This window comes from Prunus dulcis, unplaced genomic scaffold, assembly GCF_902201215.1.
Source record: "Prunus dulcis unplaced genomic scaffold, ALMONDv2, whole genome shotgun sequence".
Taxonomy (NCBI): Eukaryota; Viridiplantae; Streptophyta; class Magnoliopsida; order Rosales; family Rosaceae; genus Prunus; species Prunus dulcis.
The window spans coordinates 2,547-25,064 of NW_023010290.1; the positions used below are offsets into that span (position 1 = coordinate 2,547).

A 22,518-nucleotide genomic window follows, 5' to 3' on the forward strand; every position below is an offset into this window, starting at 1 on the left:
GCAGAAACTACAAGAGCCAAAATAAGTTTCTCCAATTTTGGGTAGCGAGTCTCTGCATCGAGGAGAGCTTTTGACGTGTAGAATACCGGATGTTGGGCCCCCAGCTCTTCTCGGATGAGAGCTGAACTGATAGCTGAGTTGGACACTGCCAAGTATACGAACAAGTCCTCACCAGGGACCGGCTTTGAGAGCATGGGAGGTGAGGTGAGGTAAGTCTTCAGATTTTGAAAAGCCACTTCGCACTCCTCATCCCATTTGTCTCTTTGCCCTTTCTTCAAAGCTTTGAAGAATGGTCTGCACTTGTCGGTTGATCTCGAGAGGAACCGGTTGAGGGCCACTGCTCTGCCCGTCAGACTTTGTATTTCTTTCACCGTGAAGGGCGATTTCATCTCGAGAATGGCTTTGATTTGACGTGGGTGTGCCTCGATACCTCGTTGCGTGACTAGGTATCCCAAGAATCGGCCGGAGGATACACCAAACGTGCATTTACTTGGATTCAACTTCATGCGATATTGGCGGAGCAAGCTGAATGACTCGGCAAGATTTCCAATGTGATCTGCGCGGTTCGGGGCTTTGACCAGCATGTCATCCACGTAGACCTCCATAGTTTTGCCGATCTGTTCTTTGAAGATTTTGTTTACGAGCCTTTGATAGGTTGCTCCGGCATTCTTCAGCCCAAAGGGCATGACCTTGTAGCAGTAGGTCCCTCTTTCGATGATGAAAGAAGTTTTCGCCTTGTCATCCCCGTGCATCATGATTTGGTTATAGCCGGAGTAGGCATCCATGAAGCTGAGCAGCTGATTGCCAGAAGTGGAATCCATCAGTTGGTCGATTCTCGGCAATGGGAAGTTGTCTTTGGGGCATGCTTTGTTGAGGTCTGTGTAATCGACGCAAACTCTCCACTTGCCCTTTTCTTGTTTTGCCACTAGAACAACGTTGGCAAGCCATTCTGAGTAGGAGACCTCTTCGATGAAGCCGGCAGCTAGGAGTTTGTCAATCTCGGCTTCGATGATAGCGACTCGCTCGGGTGCGAAGTTGCGTCTCTTCTACGCCACTGGCTTGCATGCGGGGTTGACGTGGAGTCGGTGACAGATGATGTTCGGGTCGATGCCAGGCATGTCTGATGGCGACCATGCGAACATGTCTTTGTTGCTCTGAAGGAATGTGGTAAGCTCCACCTTCTTTTCTGGGCTTAAGCGCGAGCCGATCCGCGCCTTCCTGTCTGGCTGGTCAGGATCCAAGGGTATTAACTCGACGTCCTCCTCGGGTTTCCATCCTTCTTCTGGAGAGACCTCTGGAGGGATCTCCTCGATTTGGTCCTGACGCTTTGATTGCTATAAGATAGTAAGATTCGGTTGCTCAACCTCCTCCAGATTTGCCTGGCTCACGGGGAGAAACTGCGCTTGTTTGCCTTTCTTTAGCCCTTGGGCGGAGCATTTCCTCGCCATTGCTTGATCGCTGCTGATTTGGCCGACACCGCCCCCAGGGATTGGGTACCGAATTTTCTGATGTGTGGCGGAGGTGATGGCATTGATCTTGCCAATCCATGGTCTGCCCAGGATGCCGTTGTAGGGTGAGACCTCATCAATGACCATGAATGTTTGCAAGCTGATTACAGGTGGGGAGTAGACGTCGAGGTCTATCGTGCCCACGGTAACCGTTGTTGCACCATTAAAGCCAGTCAACGATCTGGCTAATTTGTTGATCTTTGTCTCCAAGCCCATCTGTTGGATGACCGTCAGTTGCAGGATATTGGCTGCTCTGCCCTCGTCTGCATGGATTCGGTCGACCATGGCCTGAGCGATTTGAATGCTGATGACAAGGGCGTCGTTATGTGGCATGTCGAGGCCGATCAGATCTTTCTTTTGGAAGCCGATGACAGGATCGTCCTCTGCTAGTGGAAGGTCGGTCGAGACTTGGGAGATCCCAGTGGCTTGTTTGATCTTCCTCTTCTTTTCCTTGCTGGTCAGCCCAGACTCCTTGGAGTCGACTAGGATGGTGTTGATCCTTATGACCTTCTGAGGCAGCTCTTTGGCGGTGTCTCGATCTTCAATTCGTTGGATGGCCTGCTTCGCAATGAATTCTGTGCAGTGACCTTCTCTCACGAGTTCTTCAAGATGCGCTTTCCAAGCGAAGCACTTGTTCGTAGTGTGTTCGTGCGTTCCATGGAAGGCACAGTATTTGCTAGTGTCCCTCTTGTCCGGATCTCCTTTCAATGGTGGTGGTCTTCTTCCCCAAGGTTTGTTCTTCACTTGGGCTAAGATTTGATGTATGGGGATGGTGAACTTGGTATAGTTCTCTCCTGCCGTAGCCTCCTCTTGTGGGTGCGACCTGCGCCTGTCCTCGTTCCTGTTGTTAAATCCGTCGCCTCTTTGGCTTGCCCGTTTAGTCGGCTGATCTTCCTGCTTTGTAGACTTCTTTGCGGCGATTCGATCATCATCCCAGAGCGCGTAGCGTTCCGCAGTCGCGTAGACCTCTGCCAGAGTCTGGCTGGGAGTGATAGTCAGCTCGCGGTACAAGTCGTGCTCAGCTGGAAGACCTTTCTTGAAAGCGGAGGACGCGATTCGGTCGTCACATCCTACAATGTTCGCCTTTTCCGCCTTGAATCTCTTGATGTAATCTCGAAGGGATTCGTCAGCCTTCTTGCGCAGGTTGTACAAGTGGTCAGGGTTCTTCTTGATTGTCCGGTAAGAGGTGTATTCTTTGGTGAAGACGTAAGCTAGCTCCTTGAAGCTGCTGATCGACCTGGATGGTAGGGTGTGGAACCAGTCTTGGGCTGCTCCTCGCAAGGTTATTGTAAATACTTTGCACATTAGCGCGTCGTCAGCCTGGTGGAGGATCATAACACTTTTGAAGTGTTTTAAGTGGCTCTCGGGATCAGAATCCCCTTTGAAGTGTAGGAACGAGGGCGTCGAGAATCGCTTCGGGTGAACAGCCTGCTCGATATCGAGGGTGAAAGGCGTAGAGTTCACCTGGTCCATCTCCTTGCGTAGTGAATCCTCGAAGTTTCCTCCGGTCTTCAAGTCTCGGAGTCGGTCATTCACGAGCTTCTCAACGTCCTCTGCACACATTGCTAGTTTGTTGCGTTGGCGACCTCCATGGGATTGACTGACTTCCTCATTGTCCTCCGAGGGTCGACCTTCTCGCCTGCGCTGCCTAGTTGGAGTGTTGGTGGACTGCGCCTGCGAAAGATTCTCTGTAGCTTGTTGACGAGAATTGGTTCTTCGAGAGTGAGTAACGGAGCGTCTTTCCTCATGGTCCTCATTGTGAGGGTTATCCAACTGGCCTCCCTGGGGGCCTAGCCTTTCGAGAACGCTTCTCTGTGAGTTGACAGCTGAACGCCTTTCTTCGCGATCCTCGTTGCGATGGTTGTTTGGCTGACCTCCTTGGGGGCCTAGCCGTTGATGTACATTTCCCTGCGGGCCCAAGCGGGCACGGACGTCGAGTCGTTCACCGGCGCGTTCGTCCAGCCTTCTCTCCTCGCTCGGTTGTCCAAGGCCAAGGTTTTGAGCAAAACCTATTTGGTTGATGAGCTGCCTCATTAGATTGCTTTGGTCGTCCATTCTCTGAGCTAGCTGGTCAACTCTTAGATTAACGTCTGCTTGACTTCGTGGATCGGGAGGAGAGAAGTGCATGGAGCCCAACTGCACACGGGCTAGGTTTTCATTGGAGGTGTATGCAGGAGCGTGAGTCGCGCGCGGAGGCAATGAAGGGAATGCTTGGAGTTGCTCCAAGACCGGCCCCGGGTCGGCGGTGGTAACGAGTCCACCTTGATGGGAAGTTCCACCATGTTCGGCGGCAGTGGCCGGTGCGGTGGTGAGAGGTGGCGGTGCCACCATGTCGATCGCGGGATCGTGGGTGGAGTGGCTTTGGGCCGTCGCGGATCTAGCCATCGCGGCGGCTTTGCCTCTCGTGTTCATGCTTCCAACCATGGTTGTTTGGAAGGCTTCGGTGGATTGAAAAATAGGAGGAACGGATTCCTTGAGCACGCGTTGAGTATAACTCGTGCTCTCAATGAAAGCACCAATTTGAGGGAGCAAATTTCCCCACAAGAATATTCGCCCAATATTCCTTCGTCTTCTCCGCCTCTCTTTCTCCCTGCAAAACAGATCGGAGTAAAAAGACCACACCCGGGGGGTGTTGGCCAAAGGCCCTCCGATGCCTAAGTTAGGTAGGGTAATTCAAGGAAAACCGGATGGCCGGAGCCGTGTGTGGTGGCGGGAGCCTTGTGTGAGAGAGAGAAAGAGAGGGGGGAGCTAGGGTTTTTGAGAAAATAACTTCTGTAGAGTTTAGTAGGAATTTAGGCGTACCTCAACCCTTGTGTGTGGCTATGCTTTTATAGAGGTCTCGGAGGCTAGGGTTTCAGAGGAATAATTCCGTAGATGGAAGGGAATTATTCCTCCCCTTTTTGGAATTGATTTGATTAATTAGGGAATTGATTAATTAGGGTAAATCAAATCCCTAATTGTGGTAGGTATCAAATCAATCCTGATTCAATTTAGGCAATTCCTCATTTAATTGGGGATCGTGGTAATTAACCAAATCAAATCTCAACCTAATTAGGTAAAGTTCAATTTAATTGGATAATTCCCAATTAAATTGAGTAACTCCTAATTAGGTTGATTGATTCCCAATTTGGTCAAATAATCCCCAAATGGCAGGAATTATTTGACCTAGGGTTTGATTTAATTAGGTTCCCACAGCCAGCTTTTTGTCACCGTGAGTCCGAAACTGTGTTTTGCCATCAAGAAACATGTTTTACACTTAAAAAGGTGCGTGGATCATTCAACAAAAAGATACTGCATTTTATTTTATTTTGTTTGATTATAAGTTATTATATTGTGAATCATGATACAATAATATTATTCTTTTAAGGGCATGTATGTACCATAAATTTTTTTTATTAGGAATGTTGATTTCTGTTCTTGTTCTTGACTTGAATTGTTGTATAAATAAATATCAACATCGCATCAGCCACCAGAAGAGCATAATTTTAAGTTGCTAACTTTTGTACGTCGACAGTTTTGCATGTGGTGGTGGCAGTGATTCAAACGAAAGGAGTTTGATTGATATGGCTGATTTTGATGAGGATGAAGCCCAATTCAAGGATATCAAGGATTCCTTTCATGATATTCCTCCCAACTCTTATCCTCTTGTCATAACATTCCATAAGTTCTTGATGATGCTTGATGGAACACCGAGTGCCAAAATGAGGGAAACAAACTCATACTTCGAAAGATTCCTTGATGCTACAAAACTTACTCACAGTCAATTGCAAAGTTCAAGATCAGTTGCATTGGAGACCTTTATAAGGACAAAGGAGGTTAAGTATGAGAGATTCAGTTCATCTTACTGGCCCCATTTTAATATCCAGTTAACAAAGAAGCTGGATGCTTCAAGAGTCTTTACAGAGATAATATCTCATATCAAAGGTGGTTTGGGGTCCATAGAAGCAGGTGATGGTAAACTCAGCCGCGAGGACTATGTTCAATTGTCAGAGGGCCGGACTTCCAATTTAAGCAAACAAAAGAGAGAAGAAATATATGATATATTTCAGGCTTATGAAAAAATGAAGATGGAAAATGGTGATTTTGATCTGGCTGATTTTGTAATTGATCTTCACCGCCGTCTGAGGCGTGAAAAGTATGGGGGTGATCAAATGGACTTTGTTTATATAGATGAGGTTCAAGATCTTACAATCAGTCAAATTGCTCTTTTCAAACATATGTGCAGCAATGTTGAAGAGGGTTTCATTTTTTCTGGTGATACAGCACAGACAATTGCAAGGGGTATTGATTTTAGGTTCCAAGACATACGACATCTGTTCCACAACAAGTTTGTGTTGGAATCAAGAAGCAATAAGCTTGAAGAAAGAAAAGAAAAAGGGCAAATTTCAAAAATGTTCCATTTGACTCAAAATTTCCGTACACATACTGGTGTACTGAAGTTATCACAGAGCATTGTTGAAGTAATATATCGTTTTTTCCCCCACTATATTGATGTTTTAAAACCTGAAACCAGTCTTATATATAGGGAAGCTCCAGTTTTGCTTGAATCTGGAGAAAATGAAAATGCAATCATAAAATTATTTGGAAATAGTGCAACTGGTAGTGGAAATATAGTTGGCTTCGGTGCAGAGCAGGTTATTTTGGTGCGAGATGATGCTGCTAGGAAAGAAGTTTCCATGTTTGTTGGGAAGCATGCTCTTGTCCTGACCATTTTGGAGTGCAAGGGCCTCGAGTTCACGGTGATTATATTTATTCAATTGTGCTGCATTCAGTCCTTTAGATCTTTACTATGTTTTTTAGGTTTTTATTTTTAAGTTTTTATTTTTGTTCATTCATGATATTCATGTGCCTTCTATAGGACGTACTCTTGTATAACTTTTTTGGCTCATCACCATTGAAAAATCAATGGAGGGTAATATATGATTACATGAAGGAAGAAGATTTGCTTGACTCAACATTACCTCAGCGGTTTCCAAGTTTCAATGAAGCCAAGCACAACATCTTATGCTCCGAACTGAAGCAATTATATGTAGCTGTTACTCGTACGAGACAGAGATTGTGGATTTGTGAGAATGTAGAAGAGCTCTCCAAACCTATGTTTGACTATTGGAAGAAGAAATGTCTTGTACAGGTTAGGCAACTGGATGATTCACTTGCACAGGCAATGCAAGTTGCAAGCAGTCCAGAGGAGTGGAAATCACAGGGCATAAAGGTTTGCGTAATTTTCTCCTTGTAACAATTAAGATGAATAGTGATAATGTAAAGCATTTGTTGTAGTATTATTAGTTAATTTATATTATTCTTATTGTCATGATCATTGTATTCCTTGCATTACAAGCATCATATTGTTCCTCGCAGCTTTATCATGAACATAACTATGAAATGGCCATAATATGCTTTCAAAGAGCTGGTGATACGTATTGGGAAAGAAGTTCCAAAGCTGCCAATCTTAAATCTACGGCTGACCGTATGCGAACTTCAAATCCTGACAAGGCCAATTCCATTCTTAGGGAAGCTGCTGAAATATTTGATGATTTAGGCAAGGCAGATTCGGCTGCCAGATGTTTCTCTGATTTGGGCGATTATGAAAGAGCAGGTATAACTATTTAACATCTATTATCTTTAGCCTAAATAGATCCGAAACATATAAAATGCAGTTATATTGCTTGTCTCAAGTACAAGATTTTATTTCACCATCATTTAAAATCTTCCATAATGCTACGAAGCCAGCGGAATTTTGGTTGCAATAAATTTCTTCTCATTTTATAACTTGTATTGGTGCAGCCTGGATTTATTTGGATAAAGGTGGCATGTCTGATCTGGAAAGAGCTGCAGAATGTTTTTCTCTAGCAGGATGCTACAAAGATGCTGCAGATGCGTATGCTAAGGGCAATTTTTTCTCTGAGTGTCTCACTGTTTGTGCCAAAGGAAAACTGTTTGAAATGGGTTTGCAGTACATCAATTATTGGAAACAGCATGCAACAGAGGACTGTGTTGTGGCTAGACGAGGTGAAGGAATAGATAAAATTGAACAAGAATTTCTGGAGAGCTGCGCACTTCACTATTATGAGTTGAAAGATAACAGATCCATGATGAAATTTGTTAATGCTTTTGATTCTATAATTTTGATGCGGAACTTTTTGAAGAAGTTAGATATCCTTGATGAGCTTCTTTTGTTGGAAGAAGAACATGGAAACTATCTTGAAGCTGCTGAAATCGCAAAGCTAAAAGGCGATATTCTACTCGAAGCTGATTTTCTTGAAAAGGCAGGCAAGTCCAGAGAAGCGTCATTACATATTCTATTCTATGTGCTTGCCAACTCTCTTTGGTCAAATGGCAGAAAGGGCTGGCCCATACAACATATTTCACAAAAGGAGGAGCTTTTATCAAAAGCCAAGTCATTTGCTAAGAATAAAACAGAAAGCTTTTATGAACTTGTTTGCACTGAGGTTGACATTTTGTTAAATGAGCAGAGTGACTTGGCTTTGATAAAAAATCATATGAGTGTTTGTCAGAGGCATGAGAGTATTAGAGGTGAATTATTATCGGCTCGAAAAATATTGGATGCTCATATTTCTTCAAGCTCCAATAAGTATGTGTGGGAAACGAAGTTGGTTGATGATGATGATCTGATGAAGTGCTCTGAAAATCAGGTATCTATAGATTCACTGATTTACTTCTGGAATTTTTGGAAGGATAAAATTGCTTTAATAATTGAATATCTAGGATGCCTTGAAACCCAAGATATTAATGAATACAACAGCTACGGGGATCTTTGTTTTGATTACTTAGGAGTGTGGAGGTTGTATCATAATCTTAGTCCAGTCTATGTTTTACTCATATCCGATGCGGATTGGATTCGGGGTCTGGACAAAAGATGTTTTAAAAAACATGGAAATTTGGTCTCCGTTGATGTTCACCAGCTTGTCTCAGCTGCTCGTAAATATTGGAGTTCAGAAATGCTCTCTGTTGGCATGAAAGTTTTGGACAAGCTTGAAAATCTTTACAACAAGTTTCCAAAGGAGAATGCTGATCCAGTGTTTTGCCAAAGCAGGTGCCTTACCCATATTTGTGAGGTCTCAGTATATCTTTTGCAATCAAAATGTTTGAAGCTAAGGGATCAAGATACGGAGAGATTGCAGAGACGTGTAAAGTTTTCAACTGAGAGTGTTGTTACGAACATATTTCCTATGGATTGGAGGAGTTCATTGAAGGAGAATATGATTTCTCTCAGAAGAACTTATGCTCTAAAGAATGCTCTGGAACAAGTAATAGTTGAGTATACTAGCTCCGAGACGGAGCTGTCTTTTGGGCAAATTGGAAGGCTTGTAATGGTTATTCTCGGGTCCGGTAAGCCGAATGGTGAACTATACGAGAAGCTTGTGGAAAAACTGGACCGCCACCAGCCATGGGAGGAGTTCATTGAGAATCTCTGTGGGAATATTGGCCCTGGAAACAGCAGTCAAGAACCGAGAGAGGTGTCTGTAATGTTGAAGTTTTGTGATGCTTTGGTTGATACTTATAATGTGAACTGGAGGGTTGTTAATGATTACATATCACCTGGATGCTTTTTGTACCTTGTGGAGCGCCTTGTGATTTGGGCAACTTGCTTCAAGGGTTATGCTATCACTACAAGTTCTTGCTTTATTGAGTGGCTGATATACCAAGAAGAAGATGCCGACGTAAGTTCCATAGTTGCTGATGTGCAACCATCTTTGGTTGCAATCCTTTATGTAGTTCGGGAGTGTGTTTTTAATAAGAGGGATATGGTTGATTGGATTAAAAAGACCAATGAAAATTGGAAGAACTATTATTCGCAGCTCATATTGAGATTTGTTGTTGTGTTATGCTTGGTTTATGTGAATTTTGGTACGGGTCAAGATATACTCTATGATTTGCTGGGGAGGGACTATATCACTGAGCAGCTACCATGGGAATTTTATGACGCCCTTAAGAGGAGGAGGATACACAAATCATTTAGTATAAATGTGAGTGTGCTTGCTGCACCTTTTCAGAAGATCGGTAATACTTTGGTAATTGCAAGTTTCGGGTCCGATTGTTCAAGGTTCTTATGTTCAGATGCCATATTTGTTGACATGAAGGCCAACCGTTCCAGGGATGACATACTGAGGAAATTGTTTCCTAAACCACATGTACTACAAGCTTCCCAAGATACATCTGTTGAATCAGGAGCCAATAGTTCTAAGATCCTGCCATCGAACTCAGATGTGGTGGAACCATTAGAGACTGGTGATGCTGGGGGCGTGGCCGGTCACTCTATAGGTGAGAAACATTGCACAGATATGCCTTCAACTGCTACTTCTAAGGTATGACTATCTTTTGGTCATTTTAGCTCTTTATTTCCCTTGCTAATTCACTAGTTGGTTGATCCATTTGATTATCTTTTTCAGCCTCAACCAATTTCAAGCTCAGCCTCTCAACCAAAGGCTTCCGATACTCAAATTCCCTCTAGTCCAGAGGTAGTTGGAATTGTTCATTGTCAAACCATTATTTGGCATCTTCCTTAATTATATATAATCCTTGCATTTCCGTAATTTTCTAGCCCAAAGAGACTGTACCAGATCCTGATGCAGAGAAGGCAGATGCAAGTGCTAGTTCTGTTCAAGGCACTGAGGTATTGGCTCTCAACCTTTGACTTTTCTGAATGGTCTCTTGATTCTCTTACGACTTGATCTTATTACCATATTTTAGGCATCAAATCAAGTTGCAATCTCCCCCCAATCTTCGTCTCAAAAACTAGTGATCAATGAGACTATTTCAACCAGTCCGATTGACAAAGAGGTAACAAAACTCGCTCTTTTGCTGAACCATTGATTGGCCCTTTTCTTTTTTCTAAAAACTCATCCCTTGCTTGCAGTCTCATACAGTTATAGATACAACTCCTCAATCAGAGGTTCTTGAGACACAAGTTGCCTCTACTTCAGAGGTATTTGTAGTTTTATTTCCATGCTAACCGTTACTTGCTATATAATGCCTTTCTGATTGGTTAGATAATTCTAATCTCGGCCGTTGGATTGCATTCATTAGATGTTTTGGTAGATTTAAATGCATACATGCAATCCAACAGTCGATATTAGAAATATGTGACCAATCCTCAACATAAAATACTTATTGGAGAATCACTCTAATCAATCTTTTTCAAACATATAAACCAACTGATGCATCCCTCCCAGAAAACCAACGTTGATGAATTGGGGGTAAGGGAAGAAGAAATGGCTGATCAGACTGAAGACACGGGTTCTGTCCCCCCTAAAGAGGTAACTCAATCAGCCTTTCTCAATTCATTCCCTTATGTTAGCCCTAAACTTATATTAACTCCTTGTTCTGCTTTCTAGGAGGAGGTTTCTTCTTCCACCATGACCCAACAAATAGTCATATCAGAAAAGACAAGTGTCAGAACTGAAGAAGAGTTGGGCCACTCTGAGCAAGAGGTAAAGCTTAACCTTGATAACTTTCCTGTTTTGACCTTAACAGAAAGTGATAAGCCTGATTTTTTTCTTTGCAGCTCTCAAGTTTTGAAAATCTGCCCCTTCAAGCTGAGAACATAGAGATGGAAGCAGTGGAGCACTTGATCAAACCCAGACTTTCTGTCGTCCAACCTTCCGAAGCTTTTGACCCCATCATCGAGATGGTATGGATGGCTAATGCTTCTCATCTTAACCTGAAGGTCCCTGAAGGCACTGTTGGGCAGATTGGTCCGATTGATACTCAACCCTCTCTAAGTCATGTTGAAGGTTCTGATGAACAAGCCACAGAAAATGAGCCTTATGTCGCCTCTGCTCCCATTCAGGAGACCTGTGGAAGTGCTTCAGTAAGTCATTTCACCCCTCTTCTTGTTCTTCTATTTATTTTTATTTATTTATAATCTTTTCATAAGGTGACTTTAAACTTTCTCTACTGCTGCAGTCTGCTCCTGCCTTGGATGTTCCTCCCATTAATGCCAATACTCATGGACCAGCTAACCCTCCTGTCACTTACGTGATCAAGGATTATGATGATCTCAATCCTGATTCACAAGCTCAAAACAATCTGACCAGGCTATCGAAATTAAAGCAATCTATTGAGTCCTCATCCTCGAATACTCTATCTAGTGTAATCCAGGCGAAAACATTCATGATGGAATGGATGACCAGACCTTTTGATCATGTCCGAAGTTATGGAGTTATGTCAGAAGTCCATCAGGCCCTCAATGTGCTAGCTCAGTCTGATCACAAGCTCTATGAGATCTTGTGTTTTGCCATGGACCAGCTAGAGCAACTGAGAGATGCCTTGAGCCAGTATCATGACAGTCTAGACTTGGCTTCCAATGCAGAGTACACGGTCTCAAGGTTCCAACAAAGCTACACTGATAGAGATGAAGCAATTGCTGATGGAGAAAGCAAGGCCACTGAAATTCAAAAGGTCGATGCGGAGATCAAGGGGTTGGAAACTGCTCTCCAACATGCTAAGAAAAGGAGGACCCAGTTGGCCAAAGAAATAAATGAACAGCTGGGTCGAGCTGAAACTCAAGACAAAGTAGTCAAGAGTTTGGAAAGCAAGATACTAACTTTCAAACTAGCCATTCGGAGACCAGCCATGTTGCTCAAAGAAGCTGAATTCAAATTCCAGAACTGCTTGGAGATTTTGAGGGACATTTTTGATTGACATTGTTGTCATTATTTCTGAACAATCTTTTTGTAATCGTCTTACTTTTGCCATAATTCGGCTTTCTCTCTTCCTTGTTATATTATCTTAACCCTGGCTTGTTTTGCTTTTGTTCCGTTTTAATCAAACTGTTGGTATTTCAAGCCAAAGGCAAGACTGCCATTATTAAACCTATATAAGGCATGTATTTCATTTTTTTATGAATTTGAAAGTATGCATGTGTTCCTCTAAAGAAATTCATACCAAAAATGTGTCCATAAATAAATATTACACTTTTTTCTTTCACATAGAAAACATATTTAGTTCACTTCAATACCTAAATTACCAATATCTTTGATTCCATTTTTTTAATAAGTGATATTGAGGGAGGAGAATCAAACTTAAGATCTCGGATGGATGGATAGATACTCACAATTATACCTTTATTTATATGTTTTCTCTTTTGGAGACCCAAACCTCATTATAGAAAACTTAATGTCAGAGCTTAATATGTTTTCCTAATTTCCAAGCACCCTGTACAGGAAGCTGCAGGATTTAGTGCCTAAAGAAGCCCCTGAAGTAAATCATTCTATGTTACTTGGCAGCAGATGCCCAATCAATTTAACTTTAACTATTTCAGAACATAGAGATGAAAAGCCAAACATCCTTCGGAGTTGCTACGTAGAGAATGAGTGTGCATCTCAGAAGAACTATAAGATCAACCAGATGGATCACCAAAGAAGTAATTCAAGGAGAAAACAGAATTTGCATACCCCAAAAAGCTTTCTTGAAGTAAGTTTATATTCTGCAAAAGATTCCAAAAGTGAACTACTAGGTATCACTGAAAAGGCAATTTCAAAACTATTGTACTTGGAAGGATTAGGAAAATGGGATGAAGATTGTGCTTTAGAAGTTACAACAATATATGAACTATTAGGCAAAAAGAATGGAGAAAAATGTGCTATCTTGAAAGACATGATATTGGATCAACTGCTAGCAGGTATTTCAACTTCAAAGGAGGAAATGGTTATAAGGGCATCAGTGTCCATACTAACCAGTATTGTTGCAGCAAATAAGTCAGCTATAGAAGACATCAAGAAGAAAGGTCTACAGCTGTCTGATTTGGCAAGTGCTCTAAAAAGAAATGTGCATGAGGCAGCAATACTGTTTTACTTGATGAATCCATCTCCTGCAGAAATCAAGAGTTTAGAAATTTTACCGATATTGGCAGGGGTCATGTGCAATTCAAACAGTTACATGGGTAGGTCAGAATCTCTGCCAACACCTCTGACAGCATCCCTGATGATTATTGAAGTTTTAGTAACTGCATTTGACCATTGCACAAATAACACGCACTTGGCTGAAATCAGTTCTCCAAAAGTTCTTCACGGGCTCAGCAGAAAGTGGGCAGAATTACCAGCCTCCTCACGGCCAATGACATTATCTTATGTGGCACCGAGATGGGTCTGATCAAGGTGCGCACATTAAGAATTGAACAAGTTTTTTATATTATAAGGATTAAAAGGGGTTTCATACCAATTATGCTATAATTTCAAACTAAAACAGGGTTGGATCCCCCTATAGCTTGAAATTCATCAACCAGCAGGCACGTCTGTGACAACAAAGAAGGATGATGCTTCATGTTTATGCTTTATTTTCAAGCATGTAATATGTGATTGTTTGTGCACTGCATTTTATATTCATAATCTGTGTATAAAAAATGTTGCTTCATTTACCCATAAATATTGATAAATAAGATAACTCATCATCTCTGTGTAAATCAAAAGAGTAAACGGGGCCATTATTATTACCTTGAATCAAATCAAACTGTTGGTATTTCAAGCCAAACACAAGACTGCAATTATTAAACCTACATAAGGCTTTGTATTTTGTCAACAAAAATAATATTTTTCTTATGGATTTGAAAGTATGAACCCGGATTTTTAACATCTAACTGAGTGATGTGAGTTCTAGGTTTGATAAATGAGCTTGCCATTGTTGGAGTTGTTCCAGTTCTGGTGCTGAGTTGGAACTTAGGACGGAAGTAGGTTTTTTGTGAAATTTGAACATGAAAAGGGATTGATTTGGGCTTTCAATTTCAATGAAACTTTGACAATTGAAATTTGGGTTGACACTTGTTTATAACACCGAACAACCACAACCACAAACACAACATTCTCCTTCAAAAAAAAAAAAAAAATTGACTGCCAGTACTCAAACATGATTCTATTGGATTGTTGAAATATAAACATGTGAGTTCTGTGGAAAATTCATGATCGAATTGGATGGAGAGTATAAGAAAGTAGTTCTTGACAAAGATGTGAAATTATTCAGTTGAGATTTTAATAGATTGTAATTACATGATTTTAATGTAATGGGTTTCAATAGGATTTCAATCACTTAAGAATTTTTTGTATTCTCCAAAAGAATCAAAAGATTTGCTATAGGATTTCATATGAAACAAAATCATGTAACATAGATTCAATAAGAATGAATCACCAGCTAGGCTACTATGAAACACAAGCATTGATAAAATGTACAAATCAGTATAAACACAATGCTCAAAATGACCCAAATTAGTAATGAGTCTGCCTCCGATGTTTATATAGGATAGGCTGTTTGACTCTCTTTTGTGCAATTATATTTTGTTTTGCTATGCAATTGCACATAGTTATCCTATATCCCAAATATAATACTAGTTTTGTTTGTTTAGATACAAAGGATAGAAAAGAAACGAAAAACCCTAATTATAGATGTTGGATATGGGATCAATTGACTCATACTGCAGTGCACCTCCCCTGTGGATATTTCAGGATAACATCGTCCATAATCTCTTTGCCTGCCCTTGTAAATTCCCATTCTTTTGGTTTTGGGGCTTTTTTCTCAGCACATACTTTGTTTTCTTTGGTGGTTTTATTTTTGGGTTTCTCTGAAGCCTAGACAATCATCATCATCCTCAATTAATCCCCTAATGCCAAGTTCCACCTCCATCTCATCATCATTTCAAACAGGTGTGCTGCTCTTCTCTCTTCTTCCTCTGTCATATCTTGAACAAGAAGACACAGAAGCCTAGACAACTGCCACACCCAACAATCAATCCCTTTCTGAAGAAGAAGAGCCGTGATTTTCATCTTTTCACAAAAAGCAAAATAGAACAAACGTTAGAATCATGCACATGAGGGTGAACCCATTTAATAAATACCTCAAAATTGGTAAGTTTTTGAATATCACTATACTTTTTCTTATCTTTTAAAAATTTTAATTGAATATCACTGGACTTGTATTGATTACTTAAAAATCCTAATTGAATACCACTTGACTTCTATTGATTACGTAAAAATCCTATTAAATACTAGTTGACTTTTAAGCTTCAAAACAATCAATTAAAATCCCACTTGACTTTTGGTTTTTGTTTTGAAGAAAAAAAGTGACATTTTACCTTCTCACATTAGCACCAGATGTGTAGGTTGGTAAAGAATTCCTCTAAAGTATTCCATAACAAAACTGCCTCCATAAATAGTTATTACACTTTATTGTTCCACAGAGAAAACATATTTAGTTCACTCCAGTATCGCATCTAAATTACCAATATCTTTGATTCTATTTTTCTAATAAGTGATATTGAAAGAGGAGAATAAAACTTAAGATCTCGGATGAATAGATAAATGCTCTTAATCACTTGAGTTACAAGGCTGTAAAACCTATCACCAAATAAATAAATAAATAAAAAGTAGCATTCAAAGTTCTGTTGAACTCCTACATATTCAACAAGCATGAACTATTTTTATTTATCGCAACATATCATGCAATACTTCAGGGTATATAAAACTAGTATAATCTATCTGTTCATATTTTGTGTGTTTTCAAGACTAGTACATTTTATTGTGATCTGCCTATTAGAGATTTTGGTTTCTAGAATTGTCCGCGGAAAAGAAGAAAAATGGCATGTTCGCCTTTTTGAAACTCATCATATTTTTACCTTCGTCTATTTGCCTAGGTAAGTCATGCAATGTAAAAGTTTTGATTTCCTCATGTTCTCTTGGTTTCTTGGTTTCTATTCTTTACTCTCTTTGGGCTTTAGAATAGAAGCTTTATTTCCCTTTCTTATAACAAACAACCCCCCCACAACCCCCCCAAAAAAAAAGCCCTAAACCAAGCACCTATCTATAAAATTAAAAACAAGTTAATAAAAGAAAGCCAAGAAAGCCCTTTATTTTTTATTTTAGAAATTTTTAATATGAAAAAGTGTTAATTTATCATATTATTTTAATTTAATTAATAATTTTAATTATTAATATTTGCATTAACTGAAGAGATATTCTAATATTTTAAATGTTTCATCATTCTTCACCTTTTGCTTTATATATATATTACATATTAATTTTCAACCAAAAAAATTATTGAAAATTAGATTAGATTTTCCTACTAAAGTTAGCATATTGAACCGACTAACATTAGCTTGTCTTTGGCGGGGCAGCCCGGCCGGATGACCAAATATACAAAACGCGCCGTCTCCTAAAATAGGCAGGCCCTTAGCCTCTCGACTAGGACTTTCTTGTTCTCTCTCACGCTTCCCCCTCCTCCAACTAGGGCTCGGAGTGAGAAGCGACTGGCCTTAAACCCTAGACCGCATTGCCTGAATATAGAAGACGATGCCTGGGCCGACCTTAGAGATGGAGCCAGTGGAGCCACAGTCGCTGAAAAAGCTCAGTCTCAAATCCCTCAAGCGAGCTCGCGATCTCTTCTCTCCTGCCCATGGTGAACTCGCCCCTCCTGACCCCGAAAGGTACCGCCATTTGCTTTGATTTCTATCTCTTCTTATTTGCCTGTTGACAAATTTGTAATGTTAATTCTTGCATACTTTGTTTTGTTTTGTTTTTTTTTTCAGTAAAAGAATTCGTACAAGCCACAAGGTTAGTGTCTTAATTTTGTTAATTCGTTTCTGATTTAGAAGCTGTGAAATTATTGAGTTGAATAATATTGCATTATAATAAAAAATTTGGTTGAATTATTAGATAAGCGTGGAGTATGGAGGAATTGAACCCACGGCTAGTCAAAAACCGCCCCGCCGGGCTGAGTCCAGTGCACCGGGTCGCGGTCCTCAAGGGCCTTCCAGTGCTCTTGCCCTTCCAGGTATTCTTTGTTCTGATTAAAATTTCAAAATGATATTTGTAAGCAGTTGCTTGTAAGTTGTAACTACAAGTAGGGATTATTCAGCTTATTGTTTTGGGGAAATTGCATTTATTTGGGTATTCTATATTGACATTGTAATTTGCTAAAATTGTTGCTTGATATCATGTGCGTCGTGAAGATTCTAGGGACTCAAGTACGGAAGGAGCTCAAAATGCGTTGGTTGTTGGTCCATCTGCACCAAGGGCACCGTAAGTAGTCTTGTTGGTGTATTAATGGTTTCTTATGCCTTTATTTAATCTCTCAATGTTTCAGATATTTTGACTTGTCCTCCTTCACAAGATATTTGCATATTCATGTACTATAGTTTTCCACTTCTCTTGTTCAAAGTGATTGGGCTAAATATCTAAATCATATATGAGAATTATATGAGTGATTTGTGGAATTTGAAAGTTTCTATGTTTCTAATGTTGCTGGAATGTAAATAGGTTTTGATGATTTATTCTACTGAGGACACTTTTGATTGTGGAGTGAACTGTGATAATCATGTCCTTGTTTATTTCCAGGAATGATGTTGGCATTTCAGGTAGAGGCACTCTAGCTGTTTCTGCTCCAGGGTCATCTGAAAGGTTTGAGCTTTTTGTTCTTCTCTGAGTTGTTTTATGCACTTAGAATGCATGACTTAAACAAGCGATTTGCCTTCAGTTTTTGTTTTCATTCCGGACTGCAGTACATGTTTAATAGCTCAGTACTTGGCCTAAGCAGTGTATTATGCAATTCTTGGGCTGCTTGGAGTTGGTGAAGGGAGAAATATCTGCAACGTTAGATAAAAATCACCCTAGGGATGTTCTTGGCAATGTAGAATACCAGTCAAAATGTTCAAAGAGTTAGATATGGTTATGGTAATTTTGATGTTTCAATGTAGATCTGCATTACATTGGTTTGAATCCCTTTGATACAGTTGAATACTTTTTTCATCAGTTTACTTTCTACTACCTGAAATTTAGGCATGTCGTGGCCATTTTTCAGCATCTGCATGCATTATGCTGGGTTAGGACTGTATTAGTTGGCATCATATTATGTGCTTCCAAAGTGTTTTAGATTGAAGTTTTTATTAGGTTTTTTTTTTTTAAATGGGATATTTTATGAAAACTGAAGATCCTAAACATTACAAGCTGGCTGATGCTCTATACCATCTTTCATTTCATTTTCTCTAATCTTGATAATACTATTATGGAAAATGCAGCCCATTTTTTCTTTAACTGTCGCTTTTCTCTTCTCTAGGTATTCAACATCAGCTTTAATGGAAAGAATTCCTAGCAGATGGCCACGTCCTGTTTGGCATGCTCCTTGGAAGATCTACAGGGTACGAACAATGTGTTCTTAATCTTACACGGTTAGGTGCAGCAAGAAAAGTGCTAGGGCTTTTATTGTCTGAGTAACTTGGAGATTCTTATTAGATGAATGTTATTAGGAATGCAGTACTTCATGTTATATGAGTGCTAGTTTATATTTTTGTTGCCCTTGGTTCTGCATTTTCGTGTCTAACGAGTTGATAAGATTGGCCTGCATCTTTTTGAGTTGTTTTCATGTAGAGTTGTTTTCACGTACTATTATGCTAATGTTGCATATGAGAAGAAAGAAAAAGATTATGCATACTGTTGTTTATAAGCCATTGTTCCATTTGATTATGCAGGTCATTAGTGGCCACTTGGGATGGGTAAGATCTATTGCCTTTGATCCAAGTAATAAATGGTTTTGCACTGGCTCAGCAGATCGTACAATCAAGGTATTGAACTTTATGCTTCATTTGTCCAGGTTGGCCTAACCGAGTTGGTTCATGTGTTATTGTTATGCTGTCAGAGAAACTCAAGTTTTTCTATTCCCCCTTTCCTGCAATGTTTTCTCTTCTCTAGAAGTTAACATCAATTGCCATTTGTTTTTTTTTTGGTCTTCTTTTTCTGATACTTAAACGAAAATTTCTGAAGGAGCATTTTTTGGGTTTTTATTGTAAAATTATGTTGGGTTGTGTTTGTTCTGCTTTTCGTTGGTCAGATATGGGATGTAGGAACTGGAACATTACAGCTTTCACTGACTGGACATATTGAACAAATACGAGGTTCGTTTCTCTTGAATTATTGCTGGTGGGATTGCATGCTTTTGGTTATCCATGCTGTGGTTAATGACTGTGTTGGGTGTGTTGGTAACAATAATTGGTTTTTTGCAGGACTTGCTGTTAGCAGCAGGCATACCTATATGTTTTCTGCTGGTGATGACAAACTAGTTAAATGCTGGGACCTTGAACAGAACAAGGTTGGAACTTCTATTAAACCAACTTTTTTTTTTCTCAGAGCTTCATTCTAGCTGTTCTCTAAGGAATACTGATTGTTACAACATAATTTTTTGTGTAGGTTATCCGTTCATATCATGGTCATCTAAGTGGTGTTTACTGCTTGGCCCTTCATCCCACTCTTGATGTTTTACTTACTGGGGGACGTGATTCTGTATGCAGGGTATGTACTTTGTCTTATTAGTAAAGTTCATTTCCTGCATATTTTAATGGATGAAGTACTTTTAGGGATTGAGCAAAGTCATTATTGTAATTTGTATCAGAGTGGCATTGTGGTAATGATACCTATGTTATGGTGCAATAAAATTTCAGGTTTGGGATATTCGAAGCAAGATGCAAGTTCATGCATTGTCGGGACATGATAACACAGTTTGCTCAGTTTTTACTCGACCAACAGTATGAAAAACCCTTACTCGTTCAATTTTCCTTGTGATTTTCTGATTGTATTGCAGAGTATCCATGCATACATAAATTCAAACAGTTCAGAATAATTACTTTATTCTTGCTGGTGTCATCATCGTAATAGTAACTTATATTTTTGCTGCTGTTATCTATAGATGATTGGGATTCAGAGTTTTTTCTTATTGAATGTTGGGCTGAATTTTTGCTCTCCTCATATGTGGCATCAAATGCAAGTGTTAACAATTTCTTGCCATGCCCTGAGAATTTTATTATGTTGTGTTAGGTAGCCTTCACTGTTACATCATTCTTTATAAAAGTTTTGAATCCTGTAATCCTTGGCTCTCATTTCTTCCCTAAAGCACAGCTAATAAACAAGTTGCAGAGAATTGAATTTACTGGCACTTTGAATTTCTACTTTTATGCTAAAACTACAAGTACAACTATGAATTTTTATTTATCTTTTTGTTGTTTTTTTTTTCAAAAGTTAGATATCTATTTTTGGATGCAATCTTTATGTTTTTTATTTTATTTTCATCCAGTGCTCTTTATATGGTTAAAATAGGCAATAGTTCTTATATTTTGTTGCCTCATATTTCCAGGATCCACAAGTTATTACTGGCTCTCATGACTCAACCATCAAGTTCTGGGACCTACGATATGGTAATTTATGTTCTTTAACTAATTGCAACTCAGTTTCGGTAATCCCTCTTTAAAAGTATTTTTTAAGTATCAATTTACATTCCTTGCAGGGAAAACAATGTCAACCCTCACACACCATAAGAAATCTGTGCGTGCAATGGCACAACATCCTAAAGAGTATGTACCAGTACATGTACTTGTTACTTCATGTGCATTGAATTATCTTGCTAGTGTAGATTATTACACACCCTTAAATTGTATGATTTGATGTCGTTTCTAATTGTGTTTGGTTGTCCAGAAATTGTTTTGCATCTGCATCAGCTGACAACATTAAGAAGTTCAACCTTCCAAAAGGCGAATTTTTACACAACATGCTGTGAGTATTTTAATAAACTTAATTTTTTCAATTTTCTGATAACTCAACAGTATTTAGGTTGAGTATTGTTTTTTCTTATAAATTATATTAGTTCTCTAGTGAGTTTCATTAATAACAATGTTCCTAAATTATTTGTTGTCTTTGAGCAGCTCTCAGCAGAAAACCATAATTAACGCAATGGCTGTCAATGAGGATGGAGTTATGGCCACTGGAGGTATGGATTTTTAACATATCAGCTAGGACACTTTTTGATTCCTTTTTTTTGTTTCATAAAACTTGGTAACTCAAACCTTTCCCCAATTTGTTTTATTGAAGGTGACAATGGGAGTGTCTGGTTTTGGGATTGGAAGAGTGGTCATAATTTTCAGCAATCCCAAACAATTGTACAGCCTGGTATGTCCACTGTGTTGTGCCTTTTTACCATTTTATGTTTTCTTCCCTACTTTTACGGTTTACTGAAGCATGGAGAGGGGCTAACACCTAGAGATGCTTTATTACAGGCTCACTGGATAGTGAAGCTGCTATATATGCTCTTTCCTACGATGTCACTGGTACAAGGCTGGTTAGTTGCGAAGCTGATAAGACGATCAAAATGTGGAAACAAGACGAAAATGCCACTCCAGAAACTCATCCCCTCAACTTCAGGCCGCCCAAAGATATTCGACGGTTCTAGTGTCAATCCTCCTTTGCTGTTGCTCTCTTTTGTGACATGTAATATCAAAATGTGTAATATTATTTCACAAGTGATTCACTATCTACTGTTTTGGTGAAGGCTTTACTGTTGTGCTGCTTGTTGCTATGAGATAGGAACTATACAAATTTTGATGTATTATTTACTGCTCCCAGTTAAATATATTTCGAACATGTGTGCCTGAATTAGATTCGGAAAGAATTTTTGTCAAGCACTATAAAATTTTGTTTTTTTCATAGTAAAATTTCTTCTTCTTTTTTTCAAGGGAAAAAGATTCAAAATCCCCTTTGCGTCCATCCTCGGCTTTTTTAACTAACAGGGAGGGGATTAAATCTTTAATTTGTAGACTGCCCCGCGTGTTAAGCGACAGCCAACACAGGATTTGCCTTCGCTTGCGATGCAGTGTTATCTAACTCTGTTTCCATACCCAATGCACTCTGTATTGCATAAATCTCGGGGAAGAGTTCAATCAGCAAATGGCATCTGCCTTAAGAAGCTCATTTGCAAATCTGTTCTTTTTCTTTCTACTCAAAGCCCAAAACCTCAACTTCTACTATTTTTGCACTTGTTTCAATTTCACATTCGTCTTTTACATTCTTTCCTTCCTTTAAATAGATACAAAGGACTCATCAAGCAAGGTTCTGGGTTCGAGTTTTAGCATTCGTTTAGTTTATGTGAGTCTAATAGATTATCGTCTATCTCAATAGATAATATCCTTATTAAAAATAAATTTTATAAATAAATAAATTTAAATTTAAATTTAAAAAATTTAAAATTT

The 22,518-nt window shown here is 39.5% G+C and overlaps 2 protein-coding genes across 2 annotated transcripts in view; one reads left to right on the forward strand and one right to left on the reverse strand.

Moving 5' to 3' along the window:
• LOC117613376 overlaps positions 1-821 on the reverse strand; it is a 2,818-nt gene extending 1,997 nt beyond the window's left edge. The window contains exon 1 of the mRNA XM_034341985.1: positions 12-821. Coding sequence (XP_034197876.1) covers positions 12-821 — 810 coding nt within the window. The remainder of the gene's footprint in view (positions 1-11) is intronic.
• Positions 822-16,571: 15,750 nt separating this feature from the next.
• On the forward strand, positions 16,572-21,938 carry LOC117613377 (protein pleiotropic regulatory locus 1-like). Its single transcript, XM_034341987.1, has 17 exons — positions 16,572-16,938; positions 17,041-17,065; positions 17,168-17,285; positions 17,464-17,533; positions 17,849-17,911; positions 18,567-18,648; positions 18,979-19,071; positions 19,338-19,401; positions 19,510-19,595; positions 19,694-19,795; positions 19,945-20,028; positions 20,634-20,694; positions 20,784-20,850; positions 20,972-21,049; positions 21,199-21,263; positions 21,365-21,442; positions 21,550-21,938. Exons 1-17 carry the CDS (start codon positions 16,805-16,807, stop codon positions 21,720-21,722), a joined length of 1,443 nt encoding a protein of 480 aa, XP_034197878.1. The 5' UTR covers positions 16,572-16,804; the 3' UTR covers positions 21,723-21,938.
• The last annotated feature ends 580 nt before the right edge of the window (positions 21,939-22,518 follow it).

Coding starts and splice junctions, on each gene's coding strand:
- LOC117613377 (XM_034341987.1), top strand. CDS start 16,805: ATGCCTGGGCCGACCTTAGAGATGGAGCCAGTGGAGCCACAGTCGCTG. Junction 18,649..18,978: donor CTCCTTGGAAGATCTACAGG/GTACGAACAATG, acceptor TTGATTATGCAG/GTCATTAGTGGCCACTTGGG. Junction 20,695..20,783: donor GTTCTGGGACCTACGATATG/GTAATTTATGTT, acceptor CATTCCTTGCAG/GGAAAACAATGTCAACCCTC.